The sequence below is a fragment of the Elephas maximus genome, chromosome 8 (genome assembly GCF_024166365.1).
Source record: "Elephas maximus indicus isolate mEleMax1 chromosome 8, mEleMax1 primary haplotype, whole genome shotgun sequence".
In the NCBI taxonomy this organism is placed as follows: Eukaryota; Metazoa; Chordata; class Mammalia; order Proboscidea; family Elephantidae; genus Elephas; species Elephas maximus.
In genome coordinates, this window is record NC_064826.1 from 57,898,773 (window position 1) to 57,921,396 (window position 22,624).

The 22,624-nt window shown below is 34.7% G+C and overlaps 2 protein-coding genes across 15 annotated transcripts in view; one reads left to right on the forward strand and one right to left on the reverse strand.

Annotated features, from left to right (window-relative positions):
• The window catches only part of RUNDC3B (RUN domain containing 3B), a 143,396-nt gene extending 136,792 nt beyond the window's left edge, over positions 1 to 6,604 (forward strand). For all 5 annotated transcript variants that reach the window (XM_049893154.1, XM_049893155.1, XM_049893151.1 and 2 more), the window contains one exon: positions 6,188 to 6,604. In XM_049893154.1, coding sequence (XP_049749111.1) covers positions 6,188 to 6,333 — 146 coding nt within the window. In that variant the 3' untranslated portion in view covers positions 6,334 to 6,604. The remainder of the gene's footprint in view (positions 1 to 6,187) is intronic.
• SLC25A40 (solute carrier family 25 member 40) overlaps positions 1 to 22,624 on the reverse strand; it is a 90,976-nt gene that overhangs the window by 45,150 nt on the left and 23,202 nt on the right. For 7 of the 10 annotated variants that reach the window (XM_049893162.1, XM_049893161.1, XM_049893166.1 and 4 more), the window contains 3 exons: positions 20,277 to 20,386; positions 19,657 to 19,738; positions 13,561 to 13,641 (listed from right to left, as the gene is read on the reverse strand). In XM_049893162.1, the coding sequence (XP_049749119.1) occupies positions 13,561 to 13,641; positions 19,657 to 19,738; positions 20,277 to 20,386 (273 nt within the window). Of the gene's footprint in view, positions 1 to 8,885; positions 13,183 to 13,560; positions 13,642 to 19,656; positions 19,739 to 20,276; positions 20,387 to 22,624 lie in introns of those variants that run through there. The other 3 variants (XM_049893165.1, XM_049893163.1, XM_049893160.1) reach the window with 2 other exon arrangements.

Consider the following 22,624-nt stretch of genomic DNA (forward strand, 5'->3'; position numbering starts at 1 on the left):
CTTCATTTTTTATTTGAGAATTCTCTGTCAGGATTTGTATCCAGGTGATGCTGTTCTGTGTCTTAATTTCAGGTTGTTGTCTGATATTGGTTCTCTGTCCAAAGGACTCCCTTTAATATCTCTTGTAAGGTTGGTCTGATTTTTACAAATTCCCTTAATTTCTGTTTATCTGGGAATGTCCTTGTCTTACCATCATATTTGAAAGACAGTTTTGCTGGATATATGATTCTTGGTTGGCATTTCCTTTAGTGTTTTGTATATGTCATCCCACTGCTTTCTTGCCTGCATGGTTTCTGCTGAGAAATCAGCACTTAGTCTTATTTCGTTTTTCATGATCTGTTCTCAGAATTCTTTCTTGTCTTTGGTTTTGGAGAGTTTAATTATGATATGTCTTGGAGACTTTCTTTCGGGGTCTATCCTGTATGGGGTTCTTTGAGCTTCTTGGATGGAAACCTTCTTGTCTTTCATTACAGGGAAGTTTTCTGTCAACAAATCTTCAAAAATTTTCTGTGCTTTTTTTCCTGTCCTTCTCTTCTGGAATTCCAACTATGTGTAAATTTTTCCTCTTGATAATGTTCCACATAACTCCTAGGCTTTCTTCATTCTTTTATCTGATTGTTCTTCAGATTATTATCTAGGTATTTGTCCTCTATTTCACTGACTCTTTTGTCTCTTGCTTCAATTGTACTTCTTTGTCCTTCCATTGTGTTATCTATTTCTGATATTTTATTGCTGATCTGGATTTCTTGGTTTTTTTTTTTGTATGATTTCTAATTGTCTATTTGTCATTTTGTTCTTGTATTGTTTTCCTGAATTCTTGTAGGGTTTTGTCTGTGTTTCCCTTTGAGGATCCTATATATAAAACTAAAACCCACTGCCATCGAGTCGAATCTGACTCATAGAAACCCTAAGGACAGAATAGAACTGCTCAATAGGATTTCGAAGGGTGTAAATCTTCATGGAAGCAAACTGCTACATCTTTCTCCTGCAGAGCTGCTCGCATCTACACCTCAGGGAGGGGGTGGTGGCCATAGCCGCACACTCGAGTGCAAAGTGACTGCATCTCAGATACAGGGTGGCATCTCAGGGAAGAGGTGATGAGTGGGCCTGGGCTTGCAAGCACAAGTGCAAGCAGCCTGGACCTCCAAGAGGAGGTGGTGGGTGGAACAGGGCTTGGGCGCACAGGCACAAGTCACCTACACCTCAAGAAGGGTGTGGAGGGTGTGACTGGGCTTGTGTGTCAGTATGGACCCCCTGTGCTTGAGGTGGGCGGGTCCAGGATTGCATGCCTTGGCTCTCTCCGCCTACACACTCAGGGCACCCACTAATTCGGATGGCTGGTGTGATGGCTGTTTGTACAGGACAATTCTGGGGGGCAGAGTCTTTTAGTTGTTACTCTGTGGTTTGGCATTTCACTGGGTGGCTCCTGTATAAATGGCCGAGTGACTCCACCAATGAATAGTTTCTAGACTAACACCTAGCTTCCTTCCTTCTGGTACTGCTCAAAGAGGCTGGAGCTCTCATCTGCCCTGCTGTTTCTTCCCTTTACTTCCCTGCAATTGTGTATTCCTTGTCTACACTTTCTCTAAGATTTAGATGACTCAGTCTGTTTCACTTGCTCTAGAGACACGCCCCCTTGATTTCAAGGCTATACCGCTCCTGAGTTTCCCTCTCACCCCAGAGTGTCCTGTCAATGGCCGCATCCTACCCACCTCATAGTTTCTTTTCAGAGTTGTTTGCACAGAACCTCTACCACCAGCTGTGATCTCTTTGCAGTTGCTTTCCTGGGTTCTTCACTCCAGGTTGTTCAGTGCCCTCCTGTCTTTGTTATCTAATGCTGCTATAACAGAAATACCACAAATGGATGGCTATAAATTTATTCTCTCACAGTCTAGGAAGCTACAAGTCCGAATTCATGGCGCCAGCTCCATGGGAAGGCTTTCTCTCTCTGTTGGCTCTAAGGAAGGTCCTTGTCATCAATCTTCCCCAATCAAGGAGCTTCTTAGTGCAGGGACTCTGGGTCCAAAGGACATGCTATTCTCCTGGCACTACCTTCTTGGTAGTATGAGGTCCCCTGTCTCTCAACTCACTTCTGTCTTTTATATCTCAAAAGAGATTTATTTAAGATCCAACCTAATCTTGTAGATTGAGTCTTGCCTTATTAACATAAGTGCCCCTAATTCCACCTCATTAACATCATAGAGGTAGGATTTACAACACATAGGAAAATCACATCAGATGACAAAATGGTGGACAGTCACACAATACTGGGAATCATGGACTAGCGAAGTTGACACATATTTTTGGGGAGATACGATTCCAACCATAACACTTCCCAAAGTGAACATGTTTTTCCCTGCTGACAGGCAGGGTGTGGTCAGTCTGGGAATGTTTACTTGCTGGCCTAGTTCTGCCTCTCCTTCCCCTAGGTGCTCAGACTGTTTCTTCAACTCTCTGTTTGATACTCTGGGATCCGTGGTCATTTTTTGTGTCTCTTTTACCTACTTTCTTGAGTTTTTGTTGTCAGGGGGTAATTACAGTGTGTGTATCCAAGACGCCATATTAACCGGAAATCTCTGTAGGGTTTTCGGCGGCTGATTTTTTTGGAAGTACATCACCAATTCTTTCTTCTGAGGCACCTCTGGGTGGACCTTTTGGTTAGCAGTCAAGTGCTTAAGTATTTGCACCACCAAGGGACTCTAAGACATACACTACCTAAAACTTGGGAGATATAAAATACACCACCTAAAACTTTCACAAAATTTCTTTGTGAAAGAAAGGGCACTCAAAAGTTCTCTGCAACACAATGGAGGGTTTGGTAAGTGGCTTGTCTCTTCTTCCACCCTAATTTTTTATTTTGGATAATTTCAAACCTATAGAAAAGTTGAAAGAAAAGAGTGTGAACACTAGTATACCCTTTACCTAGAATCATCAAATGCTAATATTTTGCAACACATGGTGTAATCTTGCTCTTCCTCTAGTTTGCATGTACTTCCACTGTTTATCCACATATCCACTTTTTCATTTTTCCTCAGTCATTTGAAAGTGAATTGCAAGTAAATACTCTAAATACTTCAGTAAGTATCTCCTAGAGATAAGGACATTCTCTTACAAAGCCACATGATTAACACACTCAGGAAATTTAACATCAGTATTTTATTACTTGATAAGAGTCTGGGTGGTGCAAGCTGTTTGCAATGGGTGGCTAACTTAAAGGCTGGCAATTTGAACCCACCCAGTGGCTGTGGAAGAAAGGTACGGTGAACTGTGTAAAGATTACAACCAAGAAAACCCTATGGAGCAGTTCTACTCTGTAATGTATGTGGTTGCCATGAGTTGGAATTGACTCGATGGCAATGGGTTTGCTTTTGGTTTTATAATATTACCTGATAATTAGTGAATATTCAAATGTCTCTACTTGTCCATTAATATCCTTAAAGCTTTTTTTCCTTTCTTTTTTATAACTTATTTTTTTGATCCAGGATCCAATCAAGGATCACACATTGCACTTAGTGTTAAATCTCTTTGGTGTCCTTTAATCTAAAACAGTACTCTCACAACTTTTTGTTTTGGTTTTGGTCTTTTATGACCTTTATATATTTGATAAGATAGGCCAGTTGTATGAAATATTCAAGAATTTGGATTTGTCTGATTGTTCATGATTATTATGTTCAGGTTAAAGTGTTCAGATTAAACATCTTTGGCAAGGATACAGGATTAAGTAATGGGTCCTTCTCGTTGTCTATTATCTGAAGGTCACTGTCCTATTTGGCCAGTGAGAGACCCTTAAGGTTCGCTCATGTGTGCTTTTGACATCCAAGTAGTCTTTCATAGCTTCCTTGCTTTCTGGTAAAACAAGACATTCTGGATTACTTTGGTGCCTTTAATGCCTGAGCATACCCAGGCTCAGTTATTTCTCCAAGAAGTTCTGCCTCCTTATAGTAGGAAATGGATTTAGGGACCACAGTATGGGCTTTAGGAGGGCTTATTGCTATTGGGTTTGTCATTGTTACTAGACTTTTCCAGTGGATAGAGCTAGGAATTTCTTTTTATAGAAAAATGTATCATAAATTTATTTGATATTTTATAATTCAAATATAAGATACAGGTTTTTTCTTATTTGGTTTTATATCTTTTTTATTAATATAAAAATATTGGTTTCTAATTACATAATTAGTTGTTTGCTTTATCCTACTATACATACTGGTTTCAAAATAACAGTATTGTAAGTATAGCTTAAGATTCCTTTGCAACTGTTTTATCTTGAGAACATACTCCTCTAAGTGTTTACAGTTAAATTACTGTGCTTACAGTTCACCTCTACCTTGTTTCCTCCCACTTTCATAGGTAAACATTTTATTAGTTTTTGAATTGTTCTTTTGATTTTTAAAATATAAACAGATTTGTACAGAATCATATTCCCTTTCTTTTTTAGATAAAAAGACACTGTACAAACTATCCTGCCTTTTTCACTTAACAGTATATCCTGGAAATCACTGCCTAACAGTATACAGAGCTATATTCCATTTCTCATTGTTTTTTACAGCTGCATGTGTAACTGTTTTAAACATTTTAATTGTATATAGTCTTTTGCAATTACTGTATGATAACCTTTATATTAAAAATGTATGTAATTAGCAGTAAATTTCTTTAAAAGACTGTGGGATGTGTAATGAAGTAGAAATTGAGGGGAGGCTATCTAAAGCAGTTCAGCCTCTGGAGCAATTAGCAAGAACTCCAGAGAGTAGATTTTGGTCTCAGAAGGGTCTCATAAGCTTAAATATTAAAAGAGTGCTTGGAACATCTATGCCTTTTGACCCTGACATAACGTGGTAAACATTTCAAATCTGAATGTAACAACTCTCCTATATAATTTTTTTTGAAAATACTGTTATATTTTTGACCTAAGTGTCTCTAAGCTTAAACGTTAAAAGAAGGGTGCTTATAATACCTATACTTTTTGGCCCTGACATGATAAACATTTTAAATCTGAATGTAACAATTCCTATTCTATAGCTTTTTCTAACACAGTATCTTCCTGTTTTTACCAGTCAACAAAACTATGAAGTTAGCATAGTCATTTTTTGATATTTGTCCCATTTTACAAAGAAAAGAATGGGCTCAGAGAAAATGCTTCGCCCAAGGCCACAGTTAAAGAGATCATGGGAGCTATCTTGAGTCCCAGTGCAGTGGCAGTGAATCATCCATTCAATTAACTATATAATAATTTCATGAGCAGCTACTGTGTGTTAGACACTGGGAATATAATAAAGAACCCCACAAAGCCCATGTCCTTTCTCAGAGTATAGTTTAATAAACTGTAAACCATTACCATAAGTATGACAAGGTGGGGGAGTACAAAGGACTGTGGGAACATTCAGAGGGGCTGTTTGAAACTTTAACGTTGAGAAACATCTAATATCTGGTTCAACTTACATTTCTATAACTGCGTAAAAACCTGAATTTTCCACCTTCTTTGGGAGTCTGCTAACTTTCAAAACTTAGGCTTTCACAGCCCCAAACCAGCCACTTAGAGCTAGTATTTGCACACTCTGGGCTGAAAATTAACTCAGCTCTGGAAAGAACTTGTTTTATCACAGCTGCAGAAATAAATCTGCTACCATTCCTTTCACAGACCTGTCGAGGTACTGAACTTAACAAAGTTCCTGATGCGTAGTAGGTGCGGAATAAATATTTGTTTGATAAATGATTAAAGTCTCCCTAAATCAAGCCCTCCTTTTGAGTTGGGGCAGTCCAGTCTGACCAAGATCAACCTGCTCCTAATGCATTACTTTGCCTAAGTATGGATTTCCTGGTATTTCTGTGGCCTGGGCAGTGTTACTGTTATTTGATTTCATTTAGTTTTTTATTATCCTTTACTGACTGAACATAAACATCTTTTCCAAAAAAAGGCAACTTTTTATTTTTGCTGTAAAACATGATATACCAAACATCCATATCTAGAACTTTTATAAGAGGCATGAATAATCCCCTATATTGTTTCTAAGGGCGACACTGAAACTACTACAAGATCAAATATGTTGAGAAATAGTAGATCTTTAGTTTTAGGGTTAGATATATTTTCAATATTTTGTAAAGTGTAACAGTTTCTAATGGTTTTAGGATCTTATTGGTATCATTCTTCAAGGGCAATTAATGATTTTAGTTATTTTATCCTAATTTTCAGGTAAAGAAGACACTCCCTCATTACTTGGGCTCTGTGGGTCTCTAACATCAGTAGCAAGTTACAAGTCTCTAACAAGCCTAAAATCTAATGACTACCTTGCAAGCCCTACAACAGAGATGACAAGTCCAGGCCTGACTCCATCTTGAAAACATTTTATGTAAAAGCCAGATGTTTTTAAGTTGTAAATGTTCAGTTTATGTAAGTTTGACTACTGGGAAGACCTTTGAAGTTTTATGTTGTTCTGGCACATGTCTGGAATTCCATTGCTCAAATTATTAGAGTTCAGTCTACCCCATCTAAACTTACAAGTGAAAACCGATGATCCTAACCATTTTTCATTTTCAAAATTCCCATCTTTATTATTGAAGAATGTCATTGAGGTTTTAAAAATGAATAGGCTTACACAAAACCTTTAAAAAGATCATCCAAATTAATAATCTATTAAAAGCTGTATATATTTCTTATTCAGCTGATTTTCATCTATTTGCTTAAATGTGTCTTAGTTACCAGAGACTGAGTTTGAGGTTCTATTCCAGAGACTTAAGCTAAGTATTTTCTTTCAGTTGTCTATCCAGGTGATTAAAATTTTCACAGAAAAATGACTTACACATTTCATTGTTTCATTAATTTCTTGCTAGGTTCTCATGTTGAAATGCCTTCTTTTTAATATGAGGTGAGAGTCCTCAGCTGCAGTTAGAAGCTTATTTGGTTTTAACACTTATCATTTGGTATCAACTTAACATTTTATAAATTTTGTAGGATTGTGCCTTTTTAGGCTGTTACTAATTTGTTAAGATCATAGGGAAAGTATTTTATAGTATTTTAGGCTGTTTAGGTAAACTGAATAAATTTGTTTTCCCAAGATTTTCTTAAAAGATTGATTTAAAAATACCAAATATGCCTCAAAAGTTGGAAATATTTAAAGATGTAGAAAAAATGTGGAAAAGTATTTTATCAAAAAAGATTTCAAATTAAACTAAGCATTTGAGAAGCTTTTAAATAAGGACCAGTAGGGTAATCATCATACTTAACACTCACTATTTTGTATGACATACAGTACTATTTTTCTCCCCTTTGCAACAGTGAATTGTGATATATTTTACAGCCTCTATCATTTTTTTTTTATCATTAATCATGCCACTATCTCATTTTAAAACTGTTTATGTTAAAAATCCCTAGAGGATAATAAATTAATTTTCTTCCTAAAAGGGCTCATGAACCTTAAATTCTGCAAATAATCATTTGTCATTAGAAATTCAACCATATTGAGAAAAAATGTATTTAGTATATTTTCTATAGTAGAGAATACAAGGAAAACATGATTAGTTTTGCCAAAGAAGTTTTATACATTGTTTACATGAAGAGGCTACGGTACTTAATAGAGGACTTCCTGTGGTATTTTTGTTCATTAATAAAACATTACATTCAAGCTTAGTAGCTTTGGCATATAGGAAGAATGTTCCTTCTAAAACTATTTATTTATTGAGAGGCAGAGCTCAGCTGAACTTGTCACATTCATTCTTTGTATTGGAAATGTAGGACTGTGGTGATTCCCTGCAATATTTACAGCTTGGTCTCAGAATGTGGAATTTAACAAATAGTAACTAGTCTTATTTATAGAACAGTTCAAACTATGTCATTTCAAGTGCAAAGAACGCCTGAAAGTCTTTAAAATAAGTTATCCTAGATGTGCCAGAACACACACCTTTCTTCCTTTAGTTTAAAGCTTTAAAACTTGTAGAAATGCAAATAGATATTTTGGAGAAAGAATACCTTTAACGTATTCTCAGTCCTGTATACCTTATTATGAACGAGGTATCCAAAGTAGTTTTTAGTCAGTATGGGGAACAGAAGATATAAAAACGAGGACATTTGGAAACTCTGGGAGGTGTGAGTGAAGAAATGGTTAAGGAGGGGAACTTCGAAATTTTAGGCTGGCGTTGAGCACTACTGCTGCTTTCCTAACAACTATCAGAATATTCAAATGCTTTATCATTCATGGTCCACTCTCAACTGACATTTATGATCCTTTAGTAATAATAAAAAAAAATCATTGTTAAATTTTTCCATACATTTTTATAAGAAAGGGAATTCAAGATTCCATAATTGATAAATTTTTCCAGATTAGTCTAATGTATACAGTAATGTGTGCATCTTAACATGCTGCTAAATGCAGATTTAAACATGACATCTGAGGATCATGACTTTTCCTCCTTTCTTGGAGCTCTTGTTATAAAATTCATCTGCTATTGTAAAATTCAGGTTTCTACACAGTTCATTTCACATTAGTTATAGAGGATTTGTTAATGTTTGCATGAGGAAACAATGTATGTCTCAATCTTTAATTTTAGGTGGTAGTGTGTATTGTTCATAAAAAAAAGAATGTTGAATAATATGCCAATATTTCCACATGCATTTTGTTGCCTTGATGTACTATATTTGTTGCATGTATAGTAAACATTTTGTACCATGGCCTTAGTGGTCTTTTTTATTCTTGACAAAAAGTTACCTGACAAGGTGTACATTGAATTTTGTTTCAACAAATTTGGCAAATATGTATTATTCACACTTAAAATTCACACCTATAGTATTTCATTATAGTATACTATATATGATGAAATACTATACTATAATGAAATATTATAATGAAAATGGAATTTAGAGAAATCCTTACTTCATATCAAATTGAATACTCTTTTTTGTTTTTTAAAAATAACATATGCTTTTAAAAAAGCCAAAACCAAACCCATTGCCCTCTAGTTGATTGACTCATAGCAACCCTATAGGACAGAGTAAAACTGCCCCATAGGGTTTCCAAGGAGCAGCTGGTGGATTCAAACTGCTGACCTTTTGGTTAGCAACCGAGCTCTTAACACTGCACCACCAGAGCTCAGGCAATATCTATTGAGGCAGTACAGTTCAGTAGTGGTTCTGGTAGGGTTACTGATTTAGTTATACAATAGCCATGTTTGTTTTCTCATCTGTAAAATGGAAACGTCACCATTTTCTGGGCCACTACATGATGGCACCAGGATGTCAGCATTAAATGAAATCATATGTATAAGCCTGAAGATGTACATTTCGAATGCAAAACAAAAAAACCAAACCCAGTGCCGTCGAGTCAAATGCAAGCTACTATTAATTATGATTAACAGAAACTAAGTAAAACCAAGTCAGTTTAAGTCATCTTTATTAGATTTACATACTTTCAAGTAGTTATGAATGTGTCTTAGATTTACAATTTATGGTAATCCTGTCCTATCATTAGTTTTTGATAAACATTAGATTACCTCTGAAATGTCACATGACTACTTTGAACATCAAGGGCTGTTTAAAATCTTACATCCGTTCACTTAGATTTCTTCAGTGAGCAAAAGCAGCTTCTATTTAGCCTTAGCATTTATTCTTTTCAACTGATAGGAAGGAGAAGATAAGATTATATCATTGTCATTATGGCATCTTTAAAAAGTATATTTTAATCTGAACCACAACTTTTGGGTTATTTCTAAATAAGTTAACTTATTTTAAGTCCCATTTTCCGTACTGCCAGTATACTTTCTAAAACTCGACTAATTGTTACAGCTGTGCCAGCAATCCTTCCTCGGTTTCCTATTACCTTCTTGTTCTTTTGCACACACATCCCTGATTACATTTCCAATCTGATCTCCTATCACCTTCCCGTTTTCCCCCTGTTGTTCAAGCCACATGGACTTAAATTCAATTCCCTTACTGAGATGCCCACCTTCCCTTTTGTTTGATTAGATTACCTGCCTGTCCTAATCTCAGAAGCAGTTCCTGACCAGGCTGAGTGAAGAGTTCCTCAGTTTCCCATAACTTCCATTGCATACTTCTATCAGTCATTGCTCTGAGGCCCCTTGTGGCCAGTATCTGAAATGTCCTCTTATCTTCAGTGCTTTTTACACTGACTTTTGGGTTTTACCATATGAAAAGTCTCAATAAATGTTGAATGATAGAATAATATATATAAGCAGTATTTTTTAATTTAAAAAGTTCATTTGGCAAAAAAACCCAAATGCCATACACTAAACTTTCCCCCATCCCTGGAATTCTTGCCCAAAGAAAAGGGAAGAATTTAAACTAGTCATATGAGGTGAAATAAGCATAGTGAACACTTTTCCTAGGAAAAAAAGAAAATTTTAACTCCATACCTACTTTTCAAAAAAAGTCTAATGTGAACTATATTAAAGGTAGCAAACGTCTAATACTTGACTAAGACTTTCTTCTTGAAAACATTAATATGTAAGAAAATTTAACATTACCTTAATGTTAATAGAATGAAAACTGTTTTCTAGGTTTACAAATATTGCAATTCCTGCAGCTTATGTTTGGCTGCTAACCAAAAGGTCAGCGGTTCAAACCCACTAGCTGCTCTGTGGGAGAAAGGTATGGCAATCATCCTCCCTAAAGATGTATAGCCTTGGAAACCGTATGAGGGCAGTTCTACTCTGTCATACAGGGTCACTACGAGTCAGAATTGACAGCAAAGGGTTTTTGGTTTATGTCTTAAAAAGGGTGGGAAACTCATGTCGTTGAAAGTTAAATTTGTCTATTGATCTGAAGTGAAACTTAGTGCCAATATGCTTCAATTATTTTACAAGACAGAACTATGGGAGGAAATAAAAAAAATAATATTTCAGTCATTCATGGACTGAGTTTATCCAGGTACTCTTTCAATTAAAAAAAAAATGTTATTAGGGAAAATGCTGAAATAATTTCTAGCAAATCCTACTTGGTTGCTAATTTTTTTTTTATTTAAAAATATATATATTAGTGCTTCTTTACCTCTTAGGTGTAAAGAGACTTCAATTCAGCCTTCTTTTCACCCAGATACATTGTATGTAACGTGTGTTAGAAAAAGTAACAGGCAATTAGATTTAACTTTAGTCATAAATGAGAAGAATTTTCCTGAAGTACAGTATGGGTAGGGAGAATGGAAACTTTTCTTCTCATGTATATAAGTGATGTTTAAGTTGAAATCTGTGGCTGCTTTTTGAGAACATAGTTCTAAGTTTTTCTACCTATCAATTATCAAAAAGAAGCATACCAAAACCAAGGTAAATTTAAATTTAATACTGTTAAACAGCAATGTTCAAGATAAACTTTCATATGTATATAGTATAGCACTAATAGTTACTTTTATTTGAAAATATTTGACTAAAAGCACAATGATAATTTTAAGAAGGCATAAAATATTTTAACGGAAACATAAGTTAAAATCATGTATTTATATGAATGCTGTATTTTGCAAATTTAAGGTAAATCAACATAGGATAAAATAACACAAGACTACATACAAATCCTATATAGTTTGTTTCTGGTGAAACATATACTTTCCTATTTTAACACAAAATGTATTAATTGCCCTAGTGAAACCAGAGAAGATTTGTCACCTAAATATATTACTCCATTTTAAAAAAGAAAATGTTTCCTTTTGTCATAAAATACACATAGATTGCAATAAAGTGTTTTTTCTCATAGGATATAGACCATCATGAGAAAATCAAACAATAAAAAAAGAATGTCATTTCTTATCCTGTCATCATATTCTTTTTTATTTCATTCCTACATATATTCAAAAGCTAAATTGCTATTAGCCTACAGTGACAGAAGCCAATGTTGTGAAGGAAACTGCTTCCTGTTTAGTCTCTTGGTCTAGCATACAAATGTGAGATGGCATGAAATCACAGGACATTTTGAAATATTTTGTGACCAATGTAGTAGTAATCTCTATAATGTTAGAACAAGCCACAAGAAATGATCTAGAGAACTCTATGAACAATGATACTAGAATTACAAAATGGTTAAAAACCAGAGAACCATCCTTACCCAAACTTTATTTTTACTAGTCTAAATGCAATGTGGTTTCCCACTGCACACCCACGTATGAATGAAGTTAACATTTTCTCCAATCAGTAAAAAACTCCCTCTCTCATAGGAACGGTAGTTACTTCAAGATTTTTAATCAACAAAAATGGCAGCATGCACATCACATAACTGATTACATTTTTATTCATAAAGATAAAATAGCCACACCTTTGATGAGAGAAATCCGAATACATGTGAGGCCTTAAAACGTAAGGGGTAAAAAAACCCAATGGATTCAAATTGTTGTATGCCATTGAGTCAATTCCGACTCATAGTGACCCTTTAAAACAGAGTAAAACTGCCCCATAGGGTTTCCTAGGCTATAATCTTTACAGGAGCAGATCACCAAGTCGTCTTTCCAGCAGAGCCTCTGGTGGGGTTCAAACCTTCAACCTTTCGGTTAGTAGCCAAGTGCTTAACCGCTGTACCACCAGGGCTCCTTGCATTTGTACTAAAGAAATAACTAATAGGAAATATTTGGTAAATGTGAATAATAGTACTTAATGGCTACCTTCTCTTATCTGCTTTACTGAAATGCTTAAATATTCAAATGTACATGATTTAAATTTGCAAAAAAGACTTGGAACGTTTTTCTTCTAGACTCTGTACATCACTCAGCACACAATTCAAAAAGTTGTAATGTAGGTTGATTCACTCCCAATTAAGGTTAAGTTACACTGAAACTTATATGTATCAAACTCTCAGAGATTACTGCTTTGAGTACTAAGATAATTTTTGTTTTACTATAAGAATTCTTGATGGTTGTGATTTCTGGAATATCTTTTTCAGTATCTCAAAAACCAGGATGACAAAGTTAATTTTAAAATTAGAACTATGATTTAGAAGTGGAGTAATAAATAACTACTTATTTAAATTACATGAAAGAAAAACATCAAATCACTGTAAGATAATAATAGTGGGAAAAGATCTTGCCTAAGGGTCTCCATTTTATTATTTGGCTATGGTTATTATTTCCAGTTGAAACAACATTACTAGCAATCATTGTTGGCTTCAAACATTTTGTTTCTGGAAAAAAGCCTTCCCAAATTCATATGTACTGATCATAATAGCACAAGCAGGAGCAATTTTAATTAAACGAGGAATTAGGCCTGAAAAGAGAATAAGAATTGTCAGAAAAAAATTTACCTTATCTTTTAAAATTAATTTATTTGGCTTTATTCTGATATAGTCAAATTAAGTGATATATCACATATCATGCCAAATCTGGTAGCAAAGAACAAGCCAAATCAATCACTCTCAGCCCTCTCATACTTTAATTCTATATAATTTTATATAGAAATTTTATTTTAGTGGTAGTAAAACTACCGTTATTTAACATTTCTTTTAACTTAGAGCAAAGATATTTAGGAGAAAATCATAAATGTGGAATGCTTTCCTGTAACTTCCTGCTGAAAGTTAATTTTAGAAGGTGCTAGATATACAAGTAATCATTGTATTCAATGATTCAATAAAGCACATGTTTTTACCTGTAAATAACCCAGAAAGTCCATTTTCAGCAACAATGTTCTTCATTATAGCCCAGGTTGACATATTTGAAGGCACAGGCACTAAATGTTAAAGAAATAATGCTAATATGGAATAATTTCTAATACAGATAATACATATAAAATAGTGTTTATGTCTTTTGAGCGGTATATAATTTCATTATGATGAGGACAGAACTGTTTCTCTGAAGAGCTATTTTAAATCTTATTTTTAATAGTTGGATTCATTTAAAAGCAAAAAAAAAAAAAAATAGAAAAAGGATATAAATTTAAATGTATATAGGATTGGAAGAATCAAGGAATCATAGAAGGCTTCTCCTGAACTGATAATGTTTTGTTTCTTAAGCTTGGTGGTATTCTTTATACCTTTTTGCACATCTTAAATTTTTTAAAGATATTATAGAAACTTTCATTAGGTACTGAATGCCAAACAGAAGTCCTGATAACCATTTTTTATTTAATTTTATTGCACACATGAAAAAAATTTTTTTTTTTTTCCTAAAAAGAGGTTATGAGGAAAATAGCCCATTCTTCCTAGTGGGACGCTGCTTTATTATAACTTTTCTGAATACATGTGCTAATCTTGAAATAAATTAGATGAGTCCTGCTTCCTCCAAAAGGAGATATATCCCTTAGCCAAGAGTAACACCTCATTTATTTGTAATCACTCTGATATCTGGGACATAGTAAGAAGAATTTATTTAAAAAAACAGCAAAAACAGATGTCACTGAAGTTTAAACATTAAAGCTTATAAATGAGATTTTCTTATGCAAAGTTCAGGTATCTTCATTTTACATACTGATTCAAAGGTAGCTTAGGCCACAGACTACTAGATGCAATGTTAAAAAAAAGTCTGCTAAGAAGCAGGCATACTGCCATGTGAATAATTAACAAATGACAGGCTGAAGATTTCAGACTTGGTCTGAGACCAGCTGGATGATGGGCCAATAATCTTTGAAGTACTTACTGATGAAGATCAAAGACAAGAGACTTCAGTATGGATTACACCTTAACATAAAGAAAACAAAAATCCTCGCAAATGGACCAATAAGCAACATTATGATAAATGGAGAAAAGATTAAAGTTGTCAAGAATTTCATTTTACTTGGATCCACAATCAATGCCCATGAAAACAGTAATCAAGAAATCAAACAATGTATTGCATTGGGCATATCTGCTGCAAAAGATCTCTTTAACGTGTTAAAAAGTAAAAATGTCACCTTGAGGACTAAGGTGTACATGACCCAAGCCAAGGTATTTTTAATTGCCTAATATGCACGTGAAACCTGGACAATAAATAAGGAAGACCAAAGAAGAAGTAATGCATTTGAATTATGGTGCTGGCAGAAGAACAAGATCTGTCTTGGAAGAAACAAAACCAGGATGCTCATCAGAAGCAAAGATGGTGAAGTCTCATATACTTTGGACTTGTTATCAGGAGGGACCAGTCTGTGGAGAAGGACATCATGGTTGGTAAAGTACAGGGTCATTGAAAAAGAGAAAGACCCTCAATGAGACAGACAGACACAGTGGCTACAACAATGGGCTCAAACATAGCAAACTCAATGGCACCTAACAACAATAACCCTCACTAGCTTCTGACTGCAGCATTATAAAACTCTGGAATAATCAATGTTTACATTGATGACAACCCTGAGGCATTAAGAAAGATTAAAGTACTTATTACTAAGAATGCCTGAGGAAAAAAGGGAAAAGATTATAGAAAGACATCCTTTAAAAATGACTTTTTAGGATTTACCACTTAATGGAGTAGAGCTCACTATCTTACGATTTCCTTTATATAAAATATCAGATTCTCTGATTATGAAGCCTATAATTTATTTAAGAAGCCACACCATCAGTATAAATAGTATAACATAAACATAATAAATAAAGCAACTCAACAGAAAGGACACTTATTTTAAAATTGAGAACCACGTACTTACGAAAGAAATTTAAACAAAGTCAGTGACAAGCTGGCAACTTTTCTTTATGTTTAAGTTATTTCATTTAAATTTTGAAAACTACTCATGAAAGAAAGGAAATCACGTAGCCTGGTATTTCTAATCTTGTAGGACTCAAACCCCAAACTAACTTCTATTTTTAAGGCAGAGTTAATTAATGTTAAGAGTATCGGCTGAATGGAAGCCATGGCAGAGCACTAGTGGAACCTTAAAAGCCTACAGTTCCATTCCAGAAGACAAGCTAGATAACTGGGATCTTCTAAAAATTAAACCCTTATGCTCATCAAAAGAGTAAAAAGAGAACCTACAGACTGGGAAAAAATTTTTGGCTGTGACAAATCTGACAAAGGTCTAACCTCTAAAATCTACAGGAAAATCCAACACCTCTACAACAAAAAGACAAATAATCCAATTAGAAATGGGCAAAGGATATGAATAAACACTTCACCAAAGAAGACATTCAAGAGACTAACAGACACATGAGGAAATGCTCCCGATCACTAGCCATTAGAGAAATGCAAATCAAAACCACAATGAGATACCATCTCATCCCGACATTACTGGTACGAATCAAAAAACAGAAAATGACAAATGTTGGAGAGGCTGCGGGGAGAGTGGAACTCTTATGCATTGCTAGTGGGAATGCAAAGTGGTACAACCATTTTGGAAAACGATATGGTGCTTCTGTAGCAAGCTAGAAATAGAAATACCATATGACCCAGCAATCCTACTCCTAGGAATATATCCTAGAGAATAAGAGCTGTCACACAAATAGACATATACATACCCATGTTTACTGCAGCACTGTTCACAATAGCAAAAAGATGTAAAGAATCTAGATGCCCATCAACAGATGAATGGATAAACAAACTATGGTACATACACACAGTGGAGTAAAAAATACCCATTGTTTACTGCAGCACTGTTCACAATAGCAAAAAGATGGAAAGAATCTAGATGCCCATCAACAGATGAATGGATAAACAAACTATGGTACATACACACAGTGGAGTACTATGCAACAATAAAGAACAATGATGAATCTGCAAAGCATCTCACAATATGGATGAATCTGGGGAGCATTATGCTGAGTGAAGTAAGTCATTCACGAAAGGACAAATATTGCTGGAGACCACTAGTATAAAAACTCATGAAAAGGCTTGCACACAAAAAGAAACAGTCTTTGGTGGTTATGAGGGAGGGGGAGGGGTGGGGATGGAAAAACACTAAATAGACAATAGATAAGTGGTAACTTTGGGGAAGCGTAAGATACTACACAATAGTGTGGAAGCCAGCACAACTTGTCCAAGGCAAGGTCATAGAGCTCTATAGACACATCGAAACTCCCTGCGGGACCAAATTACTGGGCTGAGGGCTGGGGATCATGGTCTTGGGGAACTTCTAACTCAATTGGCATAACATAGTTTATAAAGAAAATGTTCTACATTCTACTCTGGTGAGTAGTGTCTGGGGTCTTAAAAGCTTGTGAGCGGCCACCTAAGATACTCCACTGGTCCCACCCTGTCAGGAGCAAGGGAGAATGAAGAAAACCAAAGACACAAGGGAAAGATTAGTCCAAAGGACTAATGGACCACTACTGCCACAGCCTCCACCAGACTGAGTCCAGCACAACTAGATGGTGCCTGGCTACCACCACTGACTGCTCTGACAGGGATCACAATAGAGGGTCCTGGATAGAGCTGGAGAAAAATGTAGAACAAAATTCCAACTCACAAAAAAACGGCCAGCTTTACTGGCCTAACAGAGACTGGAGAAACCCCAAGAGTATGGCCTCCAGACACTCTTTTAGCTCAGTAATGAAGTCACTCCTGAGGCTCACCCTTCAGCCAAAGATTGTACAGGCCCATAAAACAAAACAAGACTGAAGGGGCACACCAGCCCAGCAGCAAGGGCTAGAAGGCAGGAGGGGACACGAAAGCTGGTGAAAGGGAACCCAAGGTCGAGAAGGGAGAGTGTTGACATGTTGTGGGGTTGGTAACCAAAGTAACAAAATAATATGTGTACTAATTGTTTAATGAGAAGTTAGTTTGTTCTGTAAAGCTTCACCTAAAGTATATAAAAAAAAAAAGCCTACAGTTCCAACATTAAAGAGCTATTCCTTTAGGTAATAAGCAACTTCTTACATTGTAAGGAAGCAATTTTATTATGAAACATTTCCAGCATACAGAAAAGTATAGAAAATAGTGAGACAAATACCCACTTAATGACCATCAAAATGTATTAAATCTTAACGACTGTATTTTTCAAATCACAGAAGCTCCCTGTATATCCCTCCCCAATCTTATTCTCTCTCTCTTCTCCAGAGGTAACCACTCTCCTCTTTCCTTTTTTTAATCTTCCTCATGCATGCATTTAAACTTTTACTATATCTGAACTATCTAAAACAGTATTTACTCTTTTGTCATTTTCTCAACTTTACGTAAACGGTATCACAAGCATATTTACTCCTGTAATGTGCCTTGTTGTTTTCAGGCGCCGTCAAGTGGATTCCAACTCATAGCGACCCTTTAGGACAGAGCAGAACTGCCCCATAGGGTTTCCAAGGAGTGGCTGGTGGATTTAACTGCCAGCCTTTTGGTTAGCAGCCCTGTTGTTAACCACTATGCCACCAGGGCTACAAAGTGTGATTAGGATTATCTATATTGATGAGCGTAGCTATAGTTTATTCATCTTAATTCCTATATGGTATCTTATTATATAAAATCCATGAGCTGCTCCTTGGAAACCCTATAGGGCAGTTCTATTCTGTCCTATACGGTTGCTATGAGTTGGGATTGACTTGACAGCAACAGGTTATCTCATCATATGTATTATCATAATTTATTTACTTTCCTGCCAAGGGACATTTTTAGGTGGTTTCCAACTTTGTGATATTATTAAGAATTCTGTAATGAATACCCTTGCACATGTGAAATAGTTTATCTAAACCACAAATTAAAAAAACCCACTGCCGTCGAATCAATCCTGACTCATAGCAACCCTATAGGACAGAGTAGAACTGCCCCATAGGGTTTCCAAGACTGTAAATCTTTACAGAAGCAGACTGCCACATCTTTTTCCCATGGAGTGGCTGGTGGGTTCAAATTGCTGACCTTTTGGTTAGCAGCTGAGCACTTTAACCCCTGTGCCACCAGGGCTCCTCAAAGTTTCTCTAGGACACATGAATAGGACTGGAATTGCTAGGACAAAGGACATTTGTTGATATTGCCAAATTGTTCTCGAAAGTAGTTGTTCCAACTTTATACTCTCACCAGTACGGCATGAGAGTTCCCACTACTCCACATTGTCCCCAACAATTCAATGCATATAAAAATCCTCTCACTGCTGTTCTTAGTTGACTTTTTCTAATTATTACTAAGATTGATCATTTTTTCATAAGTTTACTGGCCAAGTATAATAGCTTTTTAAAAGATTCTTTTATTTATCTTCAAGTGTTTTAAAATATTGCATACGTTCAGAGAAAAAAGTTTAATGCCTGGCAAAATACGTGAATTTGAGCCAGGTTTGAAAAGCTGAAACCAGAGATTAAATTTTTAAAAACTAAATAAAAATAAAAATAACACACTTATAAATGAGGTCAAAATTAGCACTATAGTAGGATCTGGCACTTACTACATCCTAAAATACTTCTAAGCAGCTTCTCCTCACTAGATTATGAGTGCTTCAAGGGCTTGATAATTGATTCATTTATCTGTATGTCCCAGTATGGTGCCTGACACAGAGTAGGCACTCAGTAGTTGCATGAAGAATGGGAGAAGATGTCTAAGTGGGTTTATATAGAAAAAATAACAAAAAAAAATTTAGATTTTGAATAACAAAGATAATTTAATCTTCTATATGGCAAATATAAGACTTAACTGATGGCAGACAAGAAACATCAGACTTTAAGATCTCATATTTTTTATTGGGTTTAAACTATTTTTTCTGGGTATTAGATTCTAATGACATACTAGCTTCATTAAAATAAATAAAGAATAAGGCAGCAGAGTTCTCCCTATTTTAGATATCCCTAGCTTAATGATGGTAAAAAAAAAAAAAATAGAAAAAAATTTTCATGGCATCTTAAAAGTGTTTTAAATTAATTAAACTTACTTTTATGACTTTCATACATCCAAAGTTGTGTCTGTTTTTGTGTTTTTACCACATCAAATGGTAAAGTTGCAACAGCTGCAAACTATGAGAAAGTAAAATTGGTTAAATCTACCTTTAAATGTTTCCTAAAATGCTTCTTCATTCTTCTAATTAGCATGTTATTTCAGATGGATAATAATAAAAAACATAACAGAACTGAAACTTAAAATGAAACCAGATATATTTAAAGAAAAGCTCTTATTAAAGAGGTACGGGTATAATGAACTAATGTACTATAAAATATTCTGTAAATAAGCACTATATGAAGTGTTATCATTATTATCATAACAGATCTAAAAATTCAAAACTTTCTCAGAAAATTATCATGTATTTATAACAGATCTAAAAATTCAAAACTTTCTCAGAAAATTATCATATATTTATAACATAGTAAAAACACAGAAACAGTACATTTTTAAATATTTTAATGGCTAATAACATATTGCTTAGAAAATTTTTAAAGCAGAAGAGCTCGAAAGTGCTATCTCAATATATATGAAATACTATATATTTTGTTTTGTTTTAAATAATTTGACAATCATTGTTATTCTGAAATATCAACAACAAAAGAATAAACTTACAGAACCAGACAATGCCCCTGAAGTGAAGTTGATCATAAATGTCGGTTCATATAAATCAGATTTCTCACACAACCACTTCTTTAAAACTTCATAGTTATACCAGTACATTGCTATGAAAAAAGAAAATAAAATGAATACATATTTAGAAATAAAATATAAAATTTAAAGATTTATGATGTTATTATACATTAAAGGCAAGGACAAATTCCAATCATTACATACCCTGCTTTCTGCTTACACACATAACTAGATGGGATTAAAAAAAAAAAAAAAGAACCAAATTCTCAGTAATATTCTAGCAGTCTTATAAGCAAAATGTATCAGTAAAGTAGGACCTTAATTCCAAAGTCTAACGAAGACAGCAAGAGAAAGGAAATGTACAGGCCAATCTTACTCATGAACATAGGTGTACAAATCCTAAATAAATAATTGGCAAGGACTGATAAAAAGTATCATGATAAATGGAAAAAAAATTGATGTGGTCAATGATTTCATTCTACTTGGATCAACAATGAATGTCCACGGAAGCAGCAAACAGAATTCAAACAACATACTGTTTGAGGAGAATCTGCTGCAAAAGACCTCTTTAATGTTTTAAAAAGCAGACATGTCCCTATGATAACTAAGGTGTGCCTGACTCAAGCCATACTCTTTTCGATCGCCTCATATTCTGGACAATGTTAAAAGGAAGACAGAAGAACCAATGCATTCAAATTGTGGTGCTGGGAAAGAATACTGAATACAATGTAGACTGCCAGAAGAACGAACAAATCAGTCTTAGAAGAAATACAACCAAAATGCTCCATAGAAGCAAGAATGGCAAAACACTGGTTCACTTACTTTTTCATCAGAAAAGACCAATCACTAGAAAAAGACATCGTGGTTGGTAGCACGTCAGCAAAAATGTGGAAAACCCTCAATGAGATGTGATGGATTGAAACAATAGCCACAACAATGGACTCGAACAAACCAGTGATCGTGAAAATGGTGCAGGAGCAACATTTCATTCTGTTATATATAAGGTCGCCATGAGCCAGAGCTGACTTGGCAGCAACTAACAACAACAAATAATATGCAAACTGAAGCCAGAAGTATTTCATAAAAGATTATATACTATGACTAAGTTGAGTTTATCCCAGTAATGTGAAAGTATATAATAAAATATAATATATATTATATAATAAATATAATAAGTTAACTTAGTATAATAAAATTTTAAAGTAATAAAATCTTTAAATACCATACACAACATTAACAGATTAAATAAGAAAAAACATGTGATAAGCTAAAATGATGGAAAAACATTTCATAAAATTCAACCCTGTTTCAGTAAAAGCAAATTTCTCAGAAAGCTAGGAATAAATGGGAACTTCTTTAAGTTGATAAAGGATAATTATTGGTGAAATAACAGAACTATTTCCTTTAAAATGAGGAAAATGACAGAGTGCCTGGTGGATTCAAGCCACCAACTTTTTGGTTAGCAGCCATAGCTCTCAACCACTACACCACCAGGGTTTCCACATTATCGTTAGTACTATTCAAAACTGTACTAGGCAGCAGAGTTAGATGAAGAAAAAAACAAAACTATTAGGATCGATAATAAGAAACAAAACAGTCATAATTTACATATACTATTATTGTTTTTTTTATTATTGTGTACATTGAAAACCCAATGTCTACATAGAAAACCCAAAAGATAGTCTGACAAATGAGAATTTATAACAGTTTTAAAGGTGGTTGGATATAATAAACAAAATTCAATTACAACTGGACCAGCCACAAATACCTAGAAAACACAATTAAAAAAAAAACAAAACAGCTTTTAAAATAGCTACCAAATGCTGAATGAGGGTGGTGCTGGTGTAAGGAGTACTTATAAATAAATCTAAAATAATAAAAAAAAAAAAAAAGATGTATACAACTTTCATGCCAACAATTCTAAATCTCTATTGAAAGACTGGGAAGCCCAGTGGCATAGTGGTTAAGAGCTACAAAAAAAAGGTCAGCAGTTCAAATCCACTAGGTGCTCCTTGGAAACCCTAAAGGCAGTTCTACTCTGTCCTATAGGGTCACTATGAGTTGGAATTGACTCAACGGCAGTGGGGTTATTGACAGACCATGAAGAAAATTTATATACATAAAGAGATATACCATGATTGTGGATGGAAAGGCTCAGTATAATAAAGTTGTCAGTTTCCCGTAAGTCGATCTAGAGATAAAACGCAATTCTAATGAACATGGATTTTTCATGGAACCTGACAAGATAATTCTAATGTCTACATGTAAAAGTTAGAGCCTGAGAATAAAAAAGATATTCCTAAGTGTTATGGATTGAATTGTGCCCCCCC